General features: G+C 46.4%; 3 protein-coding genes across 9 annotated transcripts in view; 1 reads left to right on the top strand and 2 right to left on the bottom strand.

Moving 5' to 3' along the window:
• ACIN1 (apoptotic chromatin condensation inducer 1) overlaps window positions 1–9,044 on the bottom strand; it is a 34,008-nt gene extending 24,964 nt beyond the window's left edge. For 5 of the 6 annotated variants that reach the window (XM_028114921.2, XM_088024676.1, XM_088024674.1 and 2 more), the window contains exons 1-4: window positions 8,718–9,044; window positions 7,248–7,313; window positions 4,942–5,053; window positions 4,425–4,544 (exon numbers count right to left, since the gene is read on the bottom strand). In XM_028114921.2, coding sequence (XP_027970722.1) covers window positions 4,425–4,544; window positions 4,942–5,053; window positions 7,248–7,313; window positions 8,718–9,029 — 610 coding nt within the window. In that variant the 5' untranslated portion in view covers window positions 9,030–9,044. The remainder of the gene's footprint in view (window positions 1–4,424; window positions 4,545–4,941; window positions 5,054–7,247; window positions 7,314–8,717) is intronic. The other variant, XM_028114923.2, reaches the window with a different exon arrangement.
• On the top strand, window positions 8,477–12,466 carry CUNH14orf119 (chromosome unknown C14orf119 homolog). Of its 2 annotated transcripts, none has more exons than XM_028114927.2 (2): window positions 8,477–8,902; window positions 11,134–12,466. In XM_028114927.2, exon 2 carries the CDS (start codon window positions 11,135–11,137, stop codon window positions 11,561–11,563), a length of 429 nt encoding a protein of 142 aa, XP_027970728.1. In that variant the 5' UTR covers window positions 8,477–8,902; window position 11,134; the 3' UTR covers window positions 11,564–12,466. The 2 variants fall into 2 exon arrangements, with proteins under 2 accessions (XP_027970728.1, XP_027970729.2); XM_028114928.2 differs by lacking the exon at window positions 8,477–8,902 and adding an exon at window positions 8,923–9,367.
• A 158-nt stretch (window positions 12,467–12,624) lies between these two features.
• On the bottom strand, window positions 12,625–17,594 carry CIROP (ciliated left-right organizer metallopeptidase). Its single transcript, XM_088025070.1, is given in 15 exon segments — window positions 12,625–12,832; window positions 13,344–13,523; window positions 13,700–13,929; window positions 14,151–14,423; window positions 14,528–14,624; window positions 14,701–14,770; window positions 14,953–15,124; window positions 15,200–15,345; window positions 15,456–15,576; window positions 15,788–15,913; window positions 16,413–16,556; window positions 16,829–16,880; window positions 16,972–17,065; window positions 17,185–17,491; window positions 17,493–17,594. Coding segments are annotated over 15 exon segments (2,322 nt in total).
• Window positions 17,595–19,307: the final 1,713 nt, after the last annotated feature.

The raw sequence follows: 19,307 nt of genomic DNA, 5'->3' as shown, positions 1-19,307 counted from the left end.
TATGAAGTAGGTCAGAGATAAATGTGTTAAACAAGTCAAAGAGTTCTGGAGTTGTGATTTTAAAATTAGGTATGTACAAGCAAATAGCCTCTTTCTCCACCTACTGAAAGCTGAATGCTCTTCTATTGGATCATAATGTTGTTTTGATGCTGTAAAACTGCAGTGATAGGATTCTAGATGATTACTTCTCTGGAAGCACTTAAGTCATCAAAGAGATGTGGGCTATTCAGAAAGTTTTCGTCATGAATGTTTTGCAAAAAAAATGACAACTGGAGGGGACCTTCAGACATAAAAGAGGAACTTCTAAGCAACACAAAATATAAAGAAGAAAAAAACAAGAAGAAATGAGGAATCACTTTCTAGCTCCCTGTAAGGAACTGATGTGATGCAGACAAGCTTCTGGGAAAGGTGACAACTTCTATAACGGGAACATGGCCACATTAAATGTCTTAAAACAAATGTTAATAGTATGTGATGTGTAGAAACTGAGCACCTTCACCAAAGGGTGGAGCCACTGCAAGTGAAGAAATATATTTCAGGCGTTGAAAAGCAAGGGTAGGGGCGCCTGGGTGGCTCAGTTGGTTAAGCAACTGCCTTCGGCTCAGGTCACGATCCCGGAGTTCTGGGATCGAGTCCCACATGTGGCTCCCTGCTTAGCAGGGAGTCTGCTTCTCCCTCTGACCCTCCCCTCTCTCGTGCTCTCTCTCATAAATAAATTAAAAAAAAAAATTAAAAAAAAAAAGAAAAGCGAGGCTAAGTGTAGGATTTCCAAGATTCCAAAGTCAGAAGGCTTTAGGCTGCTAGACAGTAGAGAAGTGAAGAATGTTTATAAGGGCCATATAGGAAAGTAGTGTCTTCATTCTAGAAAACAAATCCCTGAATACGAATAAGCAGCAGGAATTAAGAGAATGGAGACCTGGCAATGACACCAAACCTAAATCTGACTCATTTTAGCTGAGTAACTTATCTAGCATTTCTCTAGACTCTCAGCTTCCAGATTTAGTAAGAGAAAAAGGAATGAGGACTATATGCCCTATAAGAAAAAGGCTGGTTAAAATCCCCTGGAGCTATACCTTTGTTAAAGAATCTGTATACTGATAGCCATTTTTAAATGTTTTTCTATTTTCCTAGACTGGACTCTTTCTGAAATAATTCATAGCAATAAGAATTTCTGTACAACCAATCACAGTCTAGAGGCAAGTCTATACTTCTGACTATGGAGGATGGATACTGTCTCCCAACGCATAAGAAAAATCTGAAGAAAGTGGTAGAGAGAGAAGTCAAGAAGGAGAGCCATGAAGGATGTTATAAACCAATTCTTCCTATTTGGGGTCTTGTCTATAGCACATAAACAGGAAGTTGCTGGAATATAAGCCAAAGATCCTGATTAATTACAATACTGAAAAGTTATTCTTTCAGTTAGTCATTCACAAATTGAGTTGATTAACTAACTACTAGGGGACTTTAAAAAAATGTGTCGTCCCAGGACTCACATTCCCTGAGATTCTTGGGGTAGGGCCCAGGAAGCCATATTCTTAAATACAGTTTAATACCAAAAAAAATATCCTCAGGTGCCACTACTGATTAGCAAACTGTTACTAAAAACCTTCCTTTAATGAAAATCCTAATTAGAGAAAACCCCCAAAACATCCAAGTAAGTTGGCTTCCCAATAGTTTACTGGCCTATGGCAGACTAACGCTGCACATTTTGTATTTTTTTTTTAAAGATTTATTTATTCATTTATTTGAGAGAGAAAGAGAAATAGAGAGCACGAGAGGGAAGAGGGTCAGAGGGAGAAGCAGACTCCCTGCCGAGCAGGGAGTCCGATGCGGGACTCGATCCCGGAACTCCAGGATCATGACCTGAGCCGAAGGCAGTCGCTTAACCAACTGAGCCAGCCAGGCGCCCTAACATCGCACATTTTGAAAGAATCTAATTGTCTGGGTAAACTCCAGGCATTACCACTGATCCAACTAAACACCGCTAGAACTCCCACTACCACTCCATTTAGGACCCTGACCAAATTTTGTACCACATCTATGAGATTCATATTCTAGCCAAGATCAGAGGTAAGAAAGTTTATGGCAGAGAGTACACTGAAGAGCACAAATGGCAACTGTTAGCTACTCTACAATTTACTACATTCATCTTTTCTATTTTTCGCCTCCATCTTTCCTCTTCTTTGACCTGTTTTTGTCCCCACTTCATCAATTACCGCCACAGGGAGAGTCCAGCTGATGACAAAAAGGACTGAAGAGACTGGTTACCTTTATTCTAAATCTTTATTTGCTTTCGAAACCTTATTTCTATTTCAGGATCCATTTTTCATTTTCATTTCAACTCTTTTTTTAAAGAGAGTTCCTCAACAAATCATGTTCCTATCAAGAATTTTCAATGGTTTCCCCCCTACTTTAGAATAAAAAAAAAAATCTCATATTCATTGGCTTGATACTCAAAGCCCTTTGCAATATTATCCCAATGTACCTTTTTCATTGTTCCTCTGACTACTCTTGAATATGAAAGAATACTTTACTCTGGCTAGATTCGTTTATTACCTATCCTTTAAAAATATCACATTCATCCCTATCTTTATGCTTTTGTTCCTTCCTAAAAATACTCTCTTGTCTCCTCTGGACCAATTCAAATCCTACTCATTTCTAGGGCTCAGCTCAAATCCCACACCTTCTTCATGAAGCTCTCTCTAATCACTCTAGTCCTCAGAGAACTTTTATTCTATATTTTTATAGTCTGTTTGCACTATTTATGTCACTTTAAAACACATCATCTTCTGTTGTTGGCTTTAAGTGCAATTATCTTCTCTCTCCTGAAAAGATTTTTATTTTTTTTAAAGATTTTATTTATTTATTTGACAGAGACACAGCGAGAGAGGGAACACAAGCAGGGGGAGTGGGAGAGGGAGAAGCAGGCTTCCCGCAGAGCAGGGAGCCCGATGAGGGGCCTGATCCCAGGACGCTGGGATCATGACCTGAGCTGAAGGCAGATGCTTAACGACTGAGCCACCCAGGCGCCCCTCTCCTGAAAAGATTTTACAAAGTGCTAACTCCCCATATACTCTAGCATGAAGATATGTATACAGCAGAAATTCAATAAATATTCTCTTGACTTTTACTTGAAAAGAGACACTAATTTAGAAGAGTCTTCTCCTTCCTCCTGGCTTTACAATCAGGGAAGAGTGCTAAGAGCAAAATGGATCAATTGAGGCTCCGCTACTTTTGTATTTGAGGAGAAAAGAGATGTCTAAAACAACTTATTTTTCTTCTACCATTAAGTATCTTCTAAAAATCTATGTTCAGAAAGGAATTCTAGGGGTGCCTGGGTGGCTCAGTCAGTTAAGTGTCTGCCTTCAGCTCAGGTCATGATCCTGGAGTCCCAGGATCAAGTCCCATGCTGGGCTCCCTGCTCGGTAGGGAGTCTGCTTCTTCCTCTCCCTCTGCTCCTCCCCTCGCTCATGCTTGTTGTCTCTCTCTCAAATAAAATTAAATTAAAAAAAAAAAAGGAATTCTATATTAATCAGAAGAGCTAGTAACTTCCACACGTTCTAAAAATATTAAATATGGAGTGATCACTTTCCCTACGACCACTAACATTAATAATGATTCAAAATACTTTTAACGTACACATTGGTTTAACATATCTACCTACTATCCATGTATCTTATATACATTTTCTCCTAAAACTATACCATCTTACATAGTTTAGAAAACAAAGGCTGCATTTATAGACTTTTGCTTGAAATACTATACAAAACTGGGTGCTTAATATTTATGTGAAAAAACCAATCTTGCCTGAACCAACTCCACACACTGAGTTAGAGCTCCTTGTAATACGCTCACATGATGTTCTGCACTGCCTCTCAGAGCACACAGCACAATGGTAACTAATTATATAATAATTTCATTAATGTCCCTCTCCTCACTAGGCTATACGTTTCATTAAGGGAGAGACTTGCCTTTTTTCTACTATATTCCTGGTGCCTAGCATGTGCATGGCATACAACAGGCACTTAACAAAAATTTGTTGAATGAATTAATAAACCACAGCAGACACCCCTTTGGGGGTGGGCAATGACTGGATGTGCAATAGATAATCTATACAACTGGTGAAGGAATGACAGAGAGTTGTGACTACTGCTCAATCCAGAGATAGAGAAGGTTAAAGAGATACAGAAGAGAAGAAACATCATACTGCCTTAGAAAAACACTCTGAGGGGTTAACACGACATAGAGATGAAAGCAGACTTCCAAAAGGACATAATTCCCATGACAAACAGATGTGAAGTATCAATGTCACAGAATTTCCCTGGGACTCTAATGGAGGCTTAGCATGAATGGAGGCCTAACTACCTCCCCCCACCAACTACGCAAGATTGACAAAACAGCGCAGTGGGGAGGGAGATACGTACTGGGCGAATGTCTGCTGAGCTCCAGCTCTGGTCTCTCCAGGCTGCTCTGAAAGTCAGGAGGCAGCAGGGAAGCCACTCCCTCAGGATGGATCATCTCGTCCTCCGACTCAGCTGAAGCTTCTGCAAAGTACAGATTGGGTCGGGGCAGGGAGGGAGTGAAGGGCTAAGCATGTGGGAATATGTAGAGGAGTGAAGGAGATCAGGCAAAGTCACGGGACACAGAGTATATACTAAAAAGAGCACAGTACATAGAGAAAAACTCCCTGGGATTAAGATCTACCTCATTTAAAGGGTAGCTTAATTTACTTTTAATTCTTCCTCTTGGCAGGAATCCTCTTCTAACAGGTAAATTAAGTGTTTTCTTCCCTGACAAAAGGTAAACAAACAACTCACTTGGCTTAACTACCAAAGCAAGTAGCCGTTTCAGCCTCATTCCTGAAATTGCCTAGTTAAACAGGCCTATCTACTCAGTGACAGGAGTAAGAATGAAAAACTCCTTGTGACAGTCTGGGCTTACCTTCAAGTTCTGCAGCTTCTCGGGCTTCACGTTCCAGACGCTGCCTAAGTAGCTCCTGCTGCTTTTCCAGATACTGCTTTATGAAACTGTTCTGGCTCATTTCCTCGCCAATCTGTGTAGAAGACATGGAAAAAAGAAAAGTCAAGGAAAACAAACCAGGAAAACACAGAGAAGAAAATTCAATGGAGCAAAGTTCTCCTCCTTATATTTGAGTCCAAGAAAGATAATCAAAATGTTGGAAGGCCCTCTTCTAAGCTACTCTTATTGAGGACCAAAATAAAGAACCCTATGATTCATAAAAGATGGCCAAAAGAACTGCACATAATTTCTTAAATTTTAATTCAGTTCCCAACCAGCAATGCCCAAATGGCTTAAAATCAAAACTCCTGTAAAATTATGCCTTTTAATCTAAAATTTTAATCTTAAATATTATCTAAATACAATCTAAATTTTCCTTTACGTAATAACAAGAACTGAAAAGAAATTATACTAGTTCATACTAGGTCATTTTTTTTTTTTTTGATAAAAAGGTCAATCTCTACCTATCCAGGAATCATTTTGTCAAACATCTCCAAAATTCAAATAACAGTACTTAAAGTATTAGATTTAAACACTTAAAGCAAAAGATTAAGAAAAGGGATGTCTGTTCAGCATTTAGACAGAGTTTTAATTCCATTTTCTTTGGGTGGGAAGAAATCCTTGGTAACACTATTTAAAATCCAGGAGCTTAATCCCTTTTCCCATTTTTCTTGCAACACAGACTCCCACAGCACTCTTCTGTCCTTCAGTTTTCTCTTTGCAAGTCCTTCTCCCAGAACCTTCTTGCTTAGCAAGTCCTACTAGAACTCCAAAAAAATGAAAAAAATCTGAATAAATATCGTTTATGTTTTTAGTCATCTTTCCTAAGCATGGTAAATGTTTATCTTCACCTAAAATACAGATGAGTCTCTTGGTACTCAACGGACATTGATGAAGTGTGGGTTGCATGTATTAGAGAGCATATACATTTGCTGCAAAAATCCTAGGTTAATAAAAGCAAAGCTTAAAAGACTAAAATGCAATGAATGAAAGGAATATAAACACAGACTGATTAACTTACGCAGTTTCTTAAGCTTATATTTAACATCTGTAAACTGTCTAGGTTATGATATAGCTTAATGAGGTGGTAACCAGGGAGTAGGAAGGCTCTCTTGTTTTTCCACAGTATCTTGGGACTTCATCTAGTACCAGAGCCACACAACATTGCACTAACGAAGACCTGGATTTTTCCTTTACGTATATAACATGCTATAATGAGGGGATTTTAAGAGCTGAAAAGAACCTTATGAGATCACAAAGTCTAAAAATCTTATTTTTTTAAACTGTGGAATGATTTCTTCTAAAGATATCTTATACTGAAACTCAATATACAAGATAAAAGTAGACCTAATTAAGAGGGGAGTGTGAACCCCTGCTCACTTGGGAAGAAGGTTATATTTCCCAGGAAGCCCCCAAAAGCAGCTCTACAAAACCAAAGCAGAGCAGTTATAAAACTATGGATATAGTCCAAGCTTTTCTCATATTATACATTGGAACTTAGGAATGCAGGGCCTCCAAAGGTTAAATTTCTTGCCCTAAGTAACAGAGGAATTAATGATATTTAGGAGTAAGGGCATAGTTAGCATTAACACTAGTGAGGGTGGATAATTTCCACAGGATTGGATTCTTGGAAAAATCTATTTCAACACAAGAGTTTTTTTTTTTTTAAAGATTTTATTTATTTATTTGAGAGAGAGAGAGAGCATGAGAGGGAAGAGGGTCAGAGGGAGAAGCAGACTCCCTGCTGAGCAGGGAGCCCAATGCGGGACTCGATCCTGGGACTCCAGGATCATGACCTGAGCCGAAGGCAGTTGCTTAACCAACTGAGCCACCCAGGCGCCCAACACAAGAGTTATTCTTGATCAGCAAGTATTTTCTTACACTGCCCTACTGATTGTCTACTTCATATCTACATTCAAAGACATCAACTACTTTCCCCAAATGAATGGCAAGTAAATGACTTCATATTCTTGTACTACGCTTAATCAATTGGAGCCACATCTTTCTGCACATACCATTGCAAGTATCAGAAATTAACTAATAGCTCTTCTAATTCGGTTCTTGAATTCTTTATTAGAGCTCAACCGTCCTGGTATGAGGAAATTTCCAACCCAGGGAACTTAGAAAAATACTGGTGAGGAATTAAGCATCAAGTATACATCATTATGTCCTTCCATATGTCTGTGCATTCAAAGAGCCCACCCTATCTAATGAACCTTTTTTCTTACCTGGGAATTTGGCTGGAATGCAGCATGGGGTGTTGAGTGTTTCTGTAAATTTTCTAGCATTAGAGCCTGGTACAGAGAAGGGCAAAAGTCAGAATCTAAGGGAATAAACCCCCAGCCCTCCCCAATCTCTTCAGTGAATGCAATGACTAACCATACACACTTAACCTGTACTCCTTTTCCAGGGACCTAAAAGCCTTTTACTAACTCTCATTCATCTTCAGAAGACCCTTAAAAGTAGCCATGGTTACTGCTCTCCAAAATACAAATGTAAAATGCAGGCACATGGAGAAAATCATCGACCTGGCTATGTAATAAAATCAGTGACAGTGACAGAACCAGTACTACAGTCCCTATTATCTTCTGCACTTCTGACTAATGCCCCTTCTAAATCTGGCCGTGCAGGTAAAATGACTTCAAGTCAGCTTCAAATACAGGAAACCAACAGGGGGCTGCTGGTTTTGGCCTGACTGAATTACCTGGTCAGTTACCCAGGACAAGATCTACTTGAGTGAACTTGTATTGTTTCCAACAGAGTAGCACCTAGATTTATCAACTATAAAAATTTCAAAAAAGGGGCTATAGAGCAAAATGACCACAGACTCTAAGCTATGGCTGACCCAATCCACACACAGAACCGTCAGCTTCTGTAGAGGCAACGGTCTGTCAATTTAACCCTTGAGCCAACCCAGCCCTAATCTGCACTACAGGCCATGTATCCTAATTAACCCCAATTAAAACCAAGACATCCTCATCTTTCCTCCATTTACACCAAATCTATACACACAAATCCACCCACCTCATGACGATCCCACCCTAAGCTACTCAAATCGATTCAAAACCCCCAACATATATCAACCTGCCCCACCTCTCTCACCAATATTCACCAAACTCTTATCCGCCCAAATTGCTTCTGGATGCCCTATAAATTATACACCCCTCTATAACCGAATCCCTTCAAATCAAGATTTCTCTTCATCTCACCTCCTAATCTAATCAGGTAGACATTTTACTCTATCCCAATCCTATTCTTCCGGACACCAACACCGACACCAACCCCATTAACCCCTCCGCCCAACTATACCCCTAACTCCGACCCAGCCCAATTCGCCCCCCTCAGGCCAGCAACGCCGGTGGTAGTAGTGGGATTTAACTCCTTCTGCAGCGCATGCGCCGAGACCACAGACACAAACAAGGAGGGGGTGGGGGAAGGAGGAAGGAGCTTAAGACACTCCGGGAGAGTAGCGCGCACCCTCCCATTTTGGGCTCGCGCCGCTGCCGTTAAGGCGGGAACCGGCGCTGTCTCTATTCCAGCGCGAGCCTCACCAACTACCGTGCGCGCGGATCCGGAGGCTCGCGCTGGCGGCCTGAGCGAGCTCTCGCGGAGCCCGGACACTGCGCCTGCGCCGCGGCAGAGACTCGTCTCTACCGGGTCCGCTCCCCTCCGACACCCCGGCAACGCCGACTTCTCACCCCTTTGAGCCGCTTGACCAGAGCACTCTTCTGCCCGCTCTTCGCTAGGCCTCGCTGCTCCAGTGCGGCCTTCAGGTCGGTCACCCGCAGCGCCTGAAGAGGCTTCCCGTCCAGAGTCACCTCCTCCAGCTCCGCCATCTTGCGTGAGGTACTCGGGTCCGTCCCGACGGCTTCGGGCATCTTCGGTAATTTCCGCCAACGCCCTTCGAACGTACCGAGCTGACCCCGCCCACTGCTATAGTCAACCCCTCGATTACCACTCAGAACTCCCCGGGTTCCTCCGGAACTGCTCGTGTATTTCCGTCTCCACATCGGCACCAATCAGTTCTTTCCCTCCTCTCAGCCGCTTCCCCCTCCCTCGCTCTGCTTTCAGAGCTCGGTTATTTTCGTCTCACCGAGGCTTTGAATCGAATGTACTCGGAAGCCCTCGACTCTGGCATAACCAAAATCGGAGTTACTCGGCTATCTCCGAACCTAAGGCTTGAGGCGCTGAGGCGCTTGGGTGTTTGGGGCTGGTCCGGGACCGGAAGTGCGTGGGCTGCCGGGCTGGCCCTGCTTAGGGTTTTCAGGAAACATGGAAGCGGCGGCGCCTGGTGGAATTTAAGCACTTTTGTGACGGTCTTCGGGTGCCCTGTGAGAGGAAAGGGGAGGTAAGCGGGGTAGAAGTCCTTCTCTGGACCGGGTTAGACTCGGTGTTTGCGGGTAACCCTAGCAGGGCACACTTCCCGCCCTGCTACCGATACAGCTGCCGCCTCCCAATCTCTGAATCCCCGCCACTCCCATCTAAGACTACGTTGCTCTTTGGGTCCTTGGAATGCCAGGCTCGTGGCCTCCAAAGTGGGCAAGTGGCAGCACCGTGCCTTGGGGCCCAGACTGTGAACTAATTCATGATCGTTGAACTTGAGTTTGCTGTGGAGGCAAGACTCGGAGAAAGTTTTGCCTTACCCGAGTAAGAGAATAAAGTTCCTTAGGAGGAATTGCTGTGAAAAAGGCAATCTCCTTGGACTGTTGGGGTACTGAACTGATGTTGATTGCTTAGGGATTCCTTTCTTTGTCACTACAAACCCAACTTGCAGCGGAAGGAACGCAAAAACAGTAAAATAGGTCATTGATAAGTAGTTTTAAGGTTTTCATTGTTAAAAATTCAAACTGTGGGGGCGCCTGGGTGGCTGAGTCGTTAAGCGTCTACCTTCGGCTCCGGTCATGATCCCAGCGTCCTGGGATCGAGCCCCACATCGGGCTCCCTGCCCGGCGGGAAGCCTGCTTCCCCCTCTCCCACTCCCCCTGCTTGTGTTCCTGCTCTCGCTGCCTCTCTCTCTGTCAAATAAATAAATAAAATCTTTTAAAAAAAAAGGGAAATTCAAACTGTGGAACTTGAAATCTATTCAACTGACCTATTTGCATTACTGATGCAAATCAATGGCAGGGCATCGATAAATGTGCAAAGACATCAATTGTCATACATTTACAGCAGTGTAACACGTTATACTCCTAAGCCACCAAACCGACTAGACTTTTTTCAGTCTTTTTTTTTTTTAAAGATTTTATTTTATTTGACAGAGATAGTGAGAGAGGGAACACAAGCAGGGGGTAGTGGAAGAGGGAGAAGCAGGCTCCCCACCGAGCAGGGAGCCCCATACGGGACTCGATCCCAGGACTCTGGGATCATGACGTGAGCCGAAGGCAGACACCTAATGACTGAGCCACCAGGCTCCCCGACTTTGTTCAGTCTTGAATAAACGTGTGGCGTCTCCTATTTTTTCTTACTGTGTTATCTTATTTTGGGTGAGGCACCCTCTGCTTTTCAATTTTTCCTGGTGCTTTACTGGAAATATAAGGAAGTAATGGATGTTAAGAAGTTCTGGGCATATTTCAGAGGCTATATGCACATTACAAAGGCAGCTCTTTCATCATATATGATTTTTTAAAATTTTTTTTCTTTTCTCACTGTTGATAGCTCTGGAATGATTAGCATCTAAGCCCAGATCAGCTGCATGTACTAGATTAAAAAATGTGTACCTTTTTTCATTTCAAGGAAGATGAGATGCACCAACATTTAATCATTTTTTCTTTACTCACCCTGGAACATAAAAGTAGGCCACAGAGAATGAGCAAGAAATACGTTGGTTATTTTTAGGTTTTTTTATGAGAATGATGGAGAGAAGCAGTGATTGGGGAGGGTGATGAGTTTGAAAAACAGGAAGGTTGGCAAGTATGAAACAAAGTTAGTCTTGAGTTACCTTCTCTAAGGTGATTGGATAATAACCTATATGAAGTACCCTATTGTTTTCCTGTAAACTGAATTGTTGAAAAGTAATTTTATCTGTAGATGCTGATTGTGATAAGATTCCTTGTTGGGAAGTTGTATTTTGGTTACTCTATCTAGAGAGTATATAACAGTGCTTTTATGTTTCAGGATGCCACTGGAATCATCTTCCTCTTCGATGCCACTCTCCTTCCCTTCTCCCTTACCCTCAGTACCAGACAGTATTACCAACTCTTCCCCTCCCCCAATGTCTTACATCACTTCCCAGGAGATGAAGTGTATTCTTCACTGGTTTGCCAGTTGGTCAAGTCCGCAGCGTGAACGTTTCCTACAGGACCTGGTAGCTAAGGCAGTGCCAGGAAAATTACAGCCACTGCTGGAAGGGCTGGAGCAGCTTAGTGTTTCTGGAGCAAACCGACCACCTTGTATCTTTGAGTGCCAGCTACGTCTTTGGGATCAGTGGTTTCGAGGTTGGGCTGAGCAAGAGCGCAATGAATTTGTCAGGCAGCTGGAGGTCAGTGAGCCAGACTTCGTGGCAAAGTTTTACCAGGCAGTGGCTGCTACGGCTGGTAAAGACTGATGGGCATTACAAAGAAGATAATCACAGCTGATGGAGTTGCAACTTTACTGTGAGAACTTCAAATGTGTCACTTAAAGGTCTAGGGATGGTATCCTGATCAGCTGACTGAACTTGTTGACCAGTACAGGCTTGATTATTTCTTTGGGGGTGGGGAGGGGCAGAGGGAGAGGGAGAGAGAGAATCTTAAGCAGGCTCCATGCCCATCACCGAGCCCGACGTGGGGCTCGATCTCACAACCCTGAGATCATGGCCTGAGCCGAAATCAAGAGTTGGATGCTTAGCCGACTGAGCCACCCAGGCGCCCCAAGGCTTGGTTATTTCAACGTTAACAGCCTGTCAGCTGGATTGCTCGCATAAATGTTTTCCATCTAAGTAAATCCAGATCAGCAGTCTGCCTCCTAGCTTGCTCCTACATGTCAGACCCTCAAGAATTCTGTGGCTTCTTCTGCAAGTATAACCAGAAGGAACCTATACATTATAACTCAAGTATATTGCTGGCCCATGGGGCTATAAAGTAGAGCCTTCCTACTCCAGAAACAGGAGAGAAGGACAATAAAAGGTCATGTTTCTATAGTTTAACTGGATTCACATGGCTGGTTTCACTGCCCTTACCAGATCCTGGCATAATTATGTGACATCCTAACTATTGGCTTTGTTAGCGATGATTTTGTAAAATTATGGAAAAATCAGGAGAAGGAGATAATTAGTTACTCCTTTCACACTGATGTTTGTTTGAATCCAAATAGCAATGACTTTTCCTAAAGCATACGTGATATTCTTGGAGCAGGAATCTGATAACAGATTCCTATTCTGTAAGGTTGCTTGTGATATTAAAACAAGTGACACTCTCTATAGGTTGAAGGGTTTATTTTTTGTATCAAAATAAAGAATGAATCTTCAGAACCATGTCTCTTGCTTTTTTTCATTACAAGGCTAGTATGGAGGTGATACGTAGAGGAAGAGGCATTCTGAGAAAAGTAGAACTGAAATGTACACTTGGCCATCCAGTTGTCTTCCAAGAAATAATCTGCCCTGTCTACCCTGTCATGCTGTGGGTAACATCACACCTCCCTTATTCCTCCAGCTGGGCCCCTTGTGTCTTGGAGCTCTGGTGAATGGTGAGGGGCAGATGGTGCCACCCGAAGAGTAGCTCGTTTCTGATAGGCCACGGTTCCCAGTACACCCACCAGAATAAGCAGTGTTAGGCAGAGTCCTGTGGACAGTGCTAGATGGGTCACAAAGGGATTACGGTCCAAGGTAACCAGCAACCTAGGAACACAGAGGTAACATTTGGCTTGGTATAATGCCTAGGCTTAGGAGGTGAAGGGCTTCACCTTTATCCTAATACACAGAGCTCACGAAACCCTGCCTCATCCAATCAGTAAGCTACACAGGAAATCAGAGGAATATAGAACCTGAAAGTAGGAAAAAGACCAAGATCTGAGTCTCCCAGCAACCTAAGTTGTTGGAAGGAGACCTAACTTGGCAGTGAAGGAAATGGTTTAAGGGAAGAGTTAGACTATGGTGTTTGGGAAACTGGACATGGTGCCCCGTTGGTACATAAGGGAGGAAGAGGACTGGGGTCCGTATGTCCTAGAGATGGAGAACCCCCTTATGGAGGGAAAGGTGTCCCGTAGTGACAGACCTGATGTGATCACATGAGTTGTTTTCTGAAATTAATAACCCTGTCTAGGACCTACATATGAGTGAGTACTTAATGCAATTTCAAACATCTGGACTCCAGGAATTTGAAAGAAAACCACTTGGAATATTATCTTACTTGGTGTGTCCTGTGGTAAAGCTGGCTCCTCCAAAATGTACTTCTAGGGGCTTCTTCTGGAGAGTCAGGGTCAGGGCCCTGTGCAGCATACCAACTGAAGGCCCTTGGCAGCCAGGGGACTTGCCCATGTACACAGTGAACACCAGACTAGTGGTAGTGGAGGGGCTGTGGAAATAGCACCTATAGGGACATTTGGATCTCTTAAGGGAGGTAGAGTCCCTGGAAGAGTCTTATCTCCTGAAGCAGGTACAGGCTTAGGAGTGGGACAAAGTCTTCAGAGGAGAGTTGTGAAGTAACCCACTTAAGCTGTTCCCCTGGCCCCCTGGAGAAATCCTCAGCCTGAAGTGCCCTTTTACCTGCTGGGGCTGCCTCTGCTCACCAGAGCCTGGAGTACCGCTTCGGTCAGCCCGTCCAGCTCTTCCTTCCCCACCGAGTGGCCTGGGGGCCCAGCTAATTGTAAAGACAGCTGGAATGACAGGTCTTGGGGTGGAAGACTCACAGGTGGGGAAGTAACAGCATTGGTAACTTCGTTAGTTTGACACAGCCGACCCCGGGGACAGAAGAGAAGACCCGAGTACCCAGGTATCTGCAAGGAAATACATAGCAGGGTGTAGTTAGGACCTCAATTGCTTGCTCAAGCCCTCCTTCTAAGGAAAAAGTACAATCTAGATCGGGGTCATGGACTCAACGGGTACTTAGTAAAAAATGAATGAACATCTAAATAGGTTGAATAGTACTACTATTCCAAGCACTTTTAAACTTCCTTTTCGCCAATGCGCTATATGGCTCTTCACTTATGATACCCACCTGAATGGCCTTTCCAGGAAGGCATGGGGCCCAGGGTGACCCCTGTGCCTGCACCTTGTATGCTCCTCTCTCTGTGCATTGATGTAAGTAGCAGCGGCCAGTGAGCTCTGCTTCCTTCGGGTGTGGGATCTCAGAGGGATGCCCGGTCTTGTCCTCACGGAGCAGTTGTGAAGTGAGGTTGGCAAGGAAGCAACGACTCTGGGAATGGTAAATTTCCCCGTAGGGGTTCTCTGCCCCAGGTGGGAACCCATTTTCCTTCTTCCAGCATTCGCTCTGAAAGGCAGAGCAGGAGGCAGAAAAGTGTTTGCCGAGATGTCTTAGACGTTGACTCCGCTCGGGGCCTGTCTGTTTCATTCTGTTCTCTCTAGTTGTCTCACCCCATTGGCCAAGGGCTTGTACATGCGGCAGCCTTCCAGCGTGGGGTCCGAGGAACAGCTTCCCTTGTCTAGATGCAGGTAGTGGCAGCCCAGTCCGCTGTGTGGAAGGGATGGCACCTGACCACTAGGGTCCCCGATGGCTGTACAGCCCCTCAACCACGCAGCACACATACCTGCCAGTGCAGAAGAAGTCTGAGGAGCCAGCCCCACACGTAGTCACCAGGCCAAATTCCAGGCCAGATCCTGCTGGAGAGACAGGAAGAGAAAGAGCCCTCCGAACAAACAAAACGCCAAGCATCCCTCAGCGCCTGCTGTGCTCACGGCTTCGGTTCCACCTCAGCAGCAGAAAATCCCTTCCAGCCTCTCACTGCCCGCACGCTGACTCGGGTCGTGAGGGCCCCTCTGCCATCCTCCCCTGTTCTTACCCCGGCCCCACAGCAGCCCCTCCGCAGCGCTGTGATTGACTCGGTACCAGCCCGAATCTTTGAAGGCAGCAAGAGTGATGGGATCGAGTCGAGTGCGCCGCGCACCATCGAAGGTAGCAGTCATTATAGAACCCTGGAGCAGTCGGGCCTCCCAGTGCGAAGACGAAGGGCCCTAGGGAGGAGGGAGCTGGTTGCCACCCGACCGCCCCCTCTTCCTTCCAGCTCCGCCAGGTGCTCCCGTTCCCACCTCTTCTTCCAAGGGAACACCGGGTGAAGCCCCTGGCACTCCCAAGTGTCTGGCCAGGCTGTGGCTAACAGTTGGGGTGGTGAGAAGCAGCTGTCCCCACTCATCTCGCCTTGTCACTTGTTGCCTTGTTGAACAGTCCTCTCTAGCTGAGCACAGAAGGGGAAGAAGGCAATATGAGGAAAGGAACACTTAGGAAGGGGGGAGAAGAACTGGAAGGAAGGAGTTGGTGGGGTGGTGGTGATCCCCTCTTGTTGACGTCGTGGGAAAGCTCGCCCTCATTCCTCCCATTTACCACTGGGTCCTGAGGGGCAATCCCGCCACTTCTTGAAGAGCTGTCCAGAGAAACCCAGAGCATGGAGCAATTCATGGAGTGTGACCTAAGGACAAATGACCGCAGGGTGAGGGGGACGGGGGAACGGAGCAGGTTGACCCGCCACTCTATAGCCCACTCTGCCCAATCAGCTCTTCCTAGAGTTGAGACATCTTGTCCCCCATCCTTAGTAGATTCTTCCACTTCATGGGAAGCTGAGTGACCTGCCCCCTCTCCCCAACCTGTTTGCGCCTTCCTACTCATTATGTAGTAGTCACCGTGACGATGTCACTGTGGCTGAGGCTGGGGCTGGTGAGATGCTGGGCACAGTAGACGATGGTCCCAGCAAGGGGTCTGTCTTCCGAGTCCAGATGGCAGCAGGCAGCATAGGCCATGACAGAGGGCTATGGATGGGCCAGGACAAGGTAGAGGAGGGAAGCAGGGAAGTAAGGGAACACAGAGAAAATCTTCCTGAAAATAGACACCCAGGGAACTCAGTACCAAGGGATGGTTTGAAAGGGCTTAGCTCCCGACACCTGGGTGGCTCAGCTGGTTAAGCGTCTGCTTTCGGCTCAGGTCATGATGCCAGGGTCCTGGGATCAAGTCCCGCATCAGGCTCCCTGCTCAGCAGGGAGTCAGCTTCTCCCTTTCCCTCTGCCCCTCCCCCTTCTTGTGTGGGCAAGTGCGCACAGGCTCCCCCTCTCTATCCCTCTATATCTCTCAAAAAACAAAATTAACCTTAAAAAAAAAAAAGAAAGGGCTTAGCTCGCACCCAAACTTCATCAACATGACCGAGTCACCTCGAATAAGCACAATTTAGTAAAAACTGCCTTTGTGCTCCCTCCCCCTTCCCATGATATTTAAGAAAGGCAGACAGGGAAAGGGATTTGATTTGGGTCTCACCTCTCCATGGCACTTGGAAGTGTGGGCCACCCACACATATAGGAGAAAATCAGTGTCTTGGACCCCGGGCCCATCTGGCTGGACCAGTTGTGGGGGACCCTGCTCTGGCCACAATGCATAACCACGGAGATGGGCATCAGGGATCTGGCCAGGGGTGAAATGCAGCATCTAGCTTAGCAGATGAAGACAGTAGGAAACTGGGTACTGGGAGTGAGGAGTGGACAGTCTTTATCAGAATAGGGACTCCTGCCACCCCCCCCCCAGGTCTCTGATTTAATAACTTGCCAGGGGGAGAAGGGTCTCAGGAATCTACATTTGTTAGAAAGCACATTAAGTAATTTTGGTGCTAATGGGCTTGGAGAAGTCTAGGCAGGCTAGAGATCCTCAGATTCCCAAATCTGAGCGATTGTTCTCACCTTTGCCCCCAGGCAACTCTCTCCTTTGTACCCTGGGTTCAAGAGGCTGCATCTGCCAAGAATGGATATCTGTAGGTGAGCTGGAAACATTTCTGGGTACCTCTGAAGAGGTAGTATATACATTCTCAACGACATGAACTCACCTGTGGTAGTTTGGCGTGTCTGGGTCCCCCCAGACAGCATGGCAGTACTGTGCGGGGTCTCGACTCAGAAGCAGGGGGCCTTGCACTGGAGGGACTTAAAAAGATGAGCGGTCAATTTCACCCCAACATGTTAGAGTTCCTTTTCTCTGGTTGTCTTCCTCCCTAGCCCTCTGCTCCTCAGCCCTCCCTGCCTCCTTCTGTTCCCCTACTCACCTGCGAGGATCCCCTGGAGTTGCTGAGCAGCCTGTCTGGCTGCGGCCAGGGCCAGGGCTCCGGGTCCCCCTCTCATCCTGGCTCCCTCAGGATCCCAAGCTCCATCTGATACAGGGTCTCTGATATAGCAGGTTCGGATTCTCAGGGGTTGAGGGTCACGGGAGCCAGGCAGGGTGAGGGTGGAAGAGCGGAAGTTGGGGGCAAGTTGGGAGAGATGGGGCCGGAGAAGGGTCACAGACTTCTGGGTCTCCTCATGAAGGCATCTGCTCGTGGCAGTCCTTAGCAGGAGCAGCGGTAGGAGAAACATCCTGCAAGTGTTTCTCCCTAACCTGCCCTGGGTCCTGTCTTGGGCTCCCCTCTTCCCTGCCTCACTCACTTCTGGCTTCCTTCTTTCTACTATCTCTCTCCATACCATCTCCACCTCTCTTGCTTATTTTTCCAAGATTTGAGTGTTGTTGACTAAATCTACAGTTCCCACCAGGAGGTTGGATGTGAACCACAGGGGCCAAAGCTGCTGCTTCCTGGGGGTGCCAGAGGGGGGGAGCTGTGTGTGTGTGTGTGTGTGTCATGGTGGGGGGTTAGAGGAGGCGGTGTTACTAGTAAGGCCTCAACTGATCTTTCCAGAGAGGAGCCTGCCTCATTCAGGAATCTCTCCTAACCCTCTTTCATCTTTCATCCCCATTCCTTTCTTTCTGAGCAGACAACCTTGGAACCTTCCCAGAACTAAAAAATTGGTGTTAACATAATGCTGTTTGTGGGGACACTCTGTGCTTCACAGATGCCTACTTATCTCACTGGAGATGGGCAAACGAGGCTTCTGCATGTCCCTGGCCCCACTATCAGAACTGGGCGGACTCTAAGGAAATTGCAAGGCTTTCAGGCACCTCCCCCATCTGTGTAGGGCACTTAGTAGGTGCTCAGCAAATACACGTTGGCTGACTGACACCTCCTAGGACAGGCTGTCACGTTAGTTCTGTGAGGCTTCACGGAGCCACGTATGGGCGTGCTGGAAGGGAAAGTCACCTCTTAAAATGGACATTAATAGAATATGTTCAAAGAGGTTCTCACCCAACTCTCGGAACTCCCTGTTTTCTCTGCTCACGCTGTGCTTTCACATCCTGTTTCCCCTGCCTGGATACCCCTCCCTTCCCTGCCTGCCTGGCCAATTCCTACCTGCCCTCTAATTATGCTGGGAAGCCTTTCTTACTTAACACCTTCTGCCCAAATTCCACACTTGCCAGAGGGGAGGGAGCCCACTTCACAGGAGGGGCCTCTCCAGCAATCATCCCTGGCTTAGCTGCTCTCCCTGGCTGTCCTGCACTCTGTCAAGGTAAGCCTGCCTCCTGCCTGGCTTGGTAGCCACAGCGCTCGCGACAGTCCCCAGGGCCTAGTCATCAGTTTGTGGATGAAGGAACGGAACCTAACCCCATTGCTTAACTTTTGAAGAAAGAGGTCAGGGGTGAAGTGACGTAAAGCAACACAGCTAATTAGTTAGAGACAGGACAAGAGTTTACAGAAGGGCTGCTGACTTCCCGGGGAGGCTGGATTTTATCCTTGGACATACCAGACCTGTGGCTGGAACGACTAGTTACAAGGGAGGCAGCCAAACGCTGGAGCCCAACCAACTCTGCCGATTTCCACCCAGGTGACTTTGGCCCAATGCCTCAAGGTTCCCATTTGCAAAAGGGGGATGATTGTACTTCCCTGGCAAGGTTGCTTTGAGGAGAAAGCAAAGACTTTTTAAAGGGCACCTGGGAGGTTCAGTCGGTTAGGTGTTAGGGTCGTGAGCTCAAGCCCCACGTGGGGCTCCATGCTGGGCTTGGAGTCTACTTAAAAAAAAAAAAAGATTTATGGGGCGCCTGGGTGGCTCAGTTGTTGAGCCTCTGCCTTTAGCTCTGGTCATGGTCCCAGTGTCCTGGGATTGAGCCCCGCGAGCCCCACATCGGGCTCCCCGCTCCCTGGGGAGCCTGCTTCTCCCTCTTCCACTCCCCTTGCTTGTGTTCCCTCTCTGTCAAATACAGAGAGAGACACAGCGAGAGAGGGAACACAAGCAGGGGGAGTGGGAGAGGGAGAAGCAGGCTTCCCGCCGAGCAGGGAACCCGATGTGGGGCTCGATCCCAGCA

The sequence above is a fragment of the Eumetopias jubatus genome, unplaced genomic scaffold, assembly GCF_037043125.1.
Source record: "Eumetopias jubatus isolate StellerSeaLion01/CBP00866 unplaced genomic scaffold, mEumJub1_p1.0 scaffold_7, whole genome shotgun sequence".
Lineage (NCBI taxonomy): Eukaryota > Metazoa > Chordata > Mammalia > Carnivora > Otariidae > Eumetopias > Eumetopias jubatus.
This window is presented reverse-complemented; position numbering and strand designations above follow the sequence as displayed.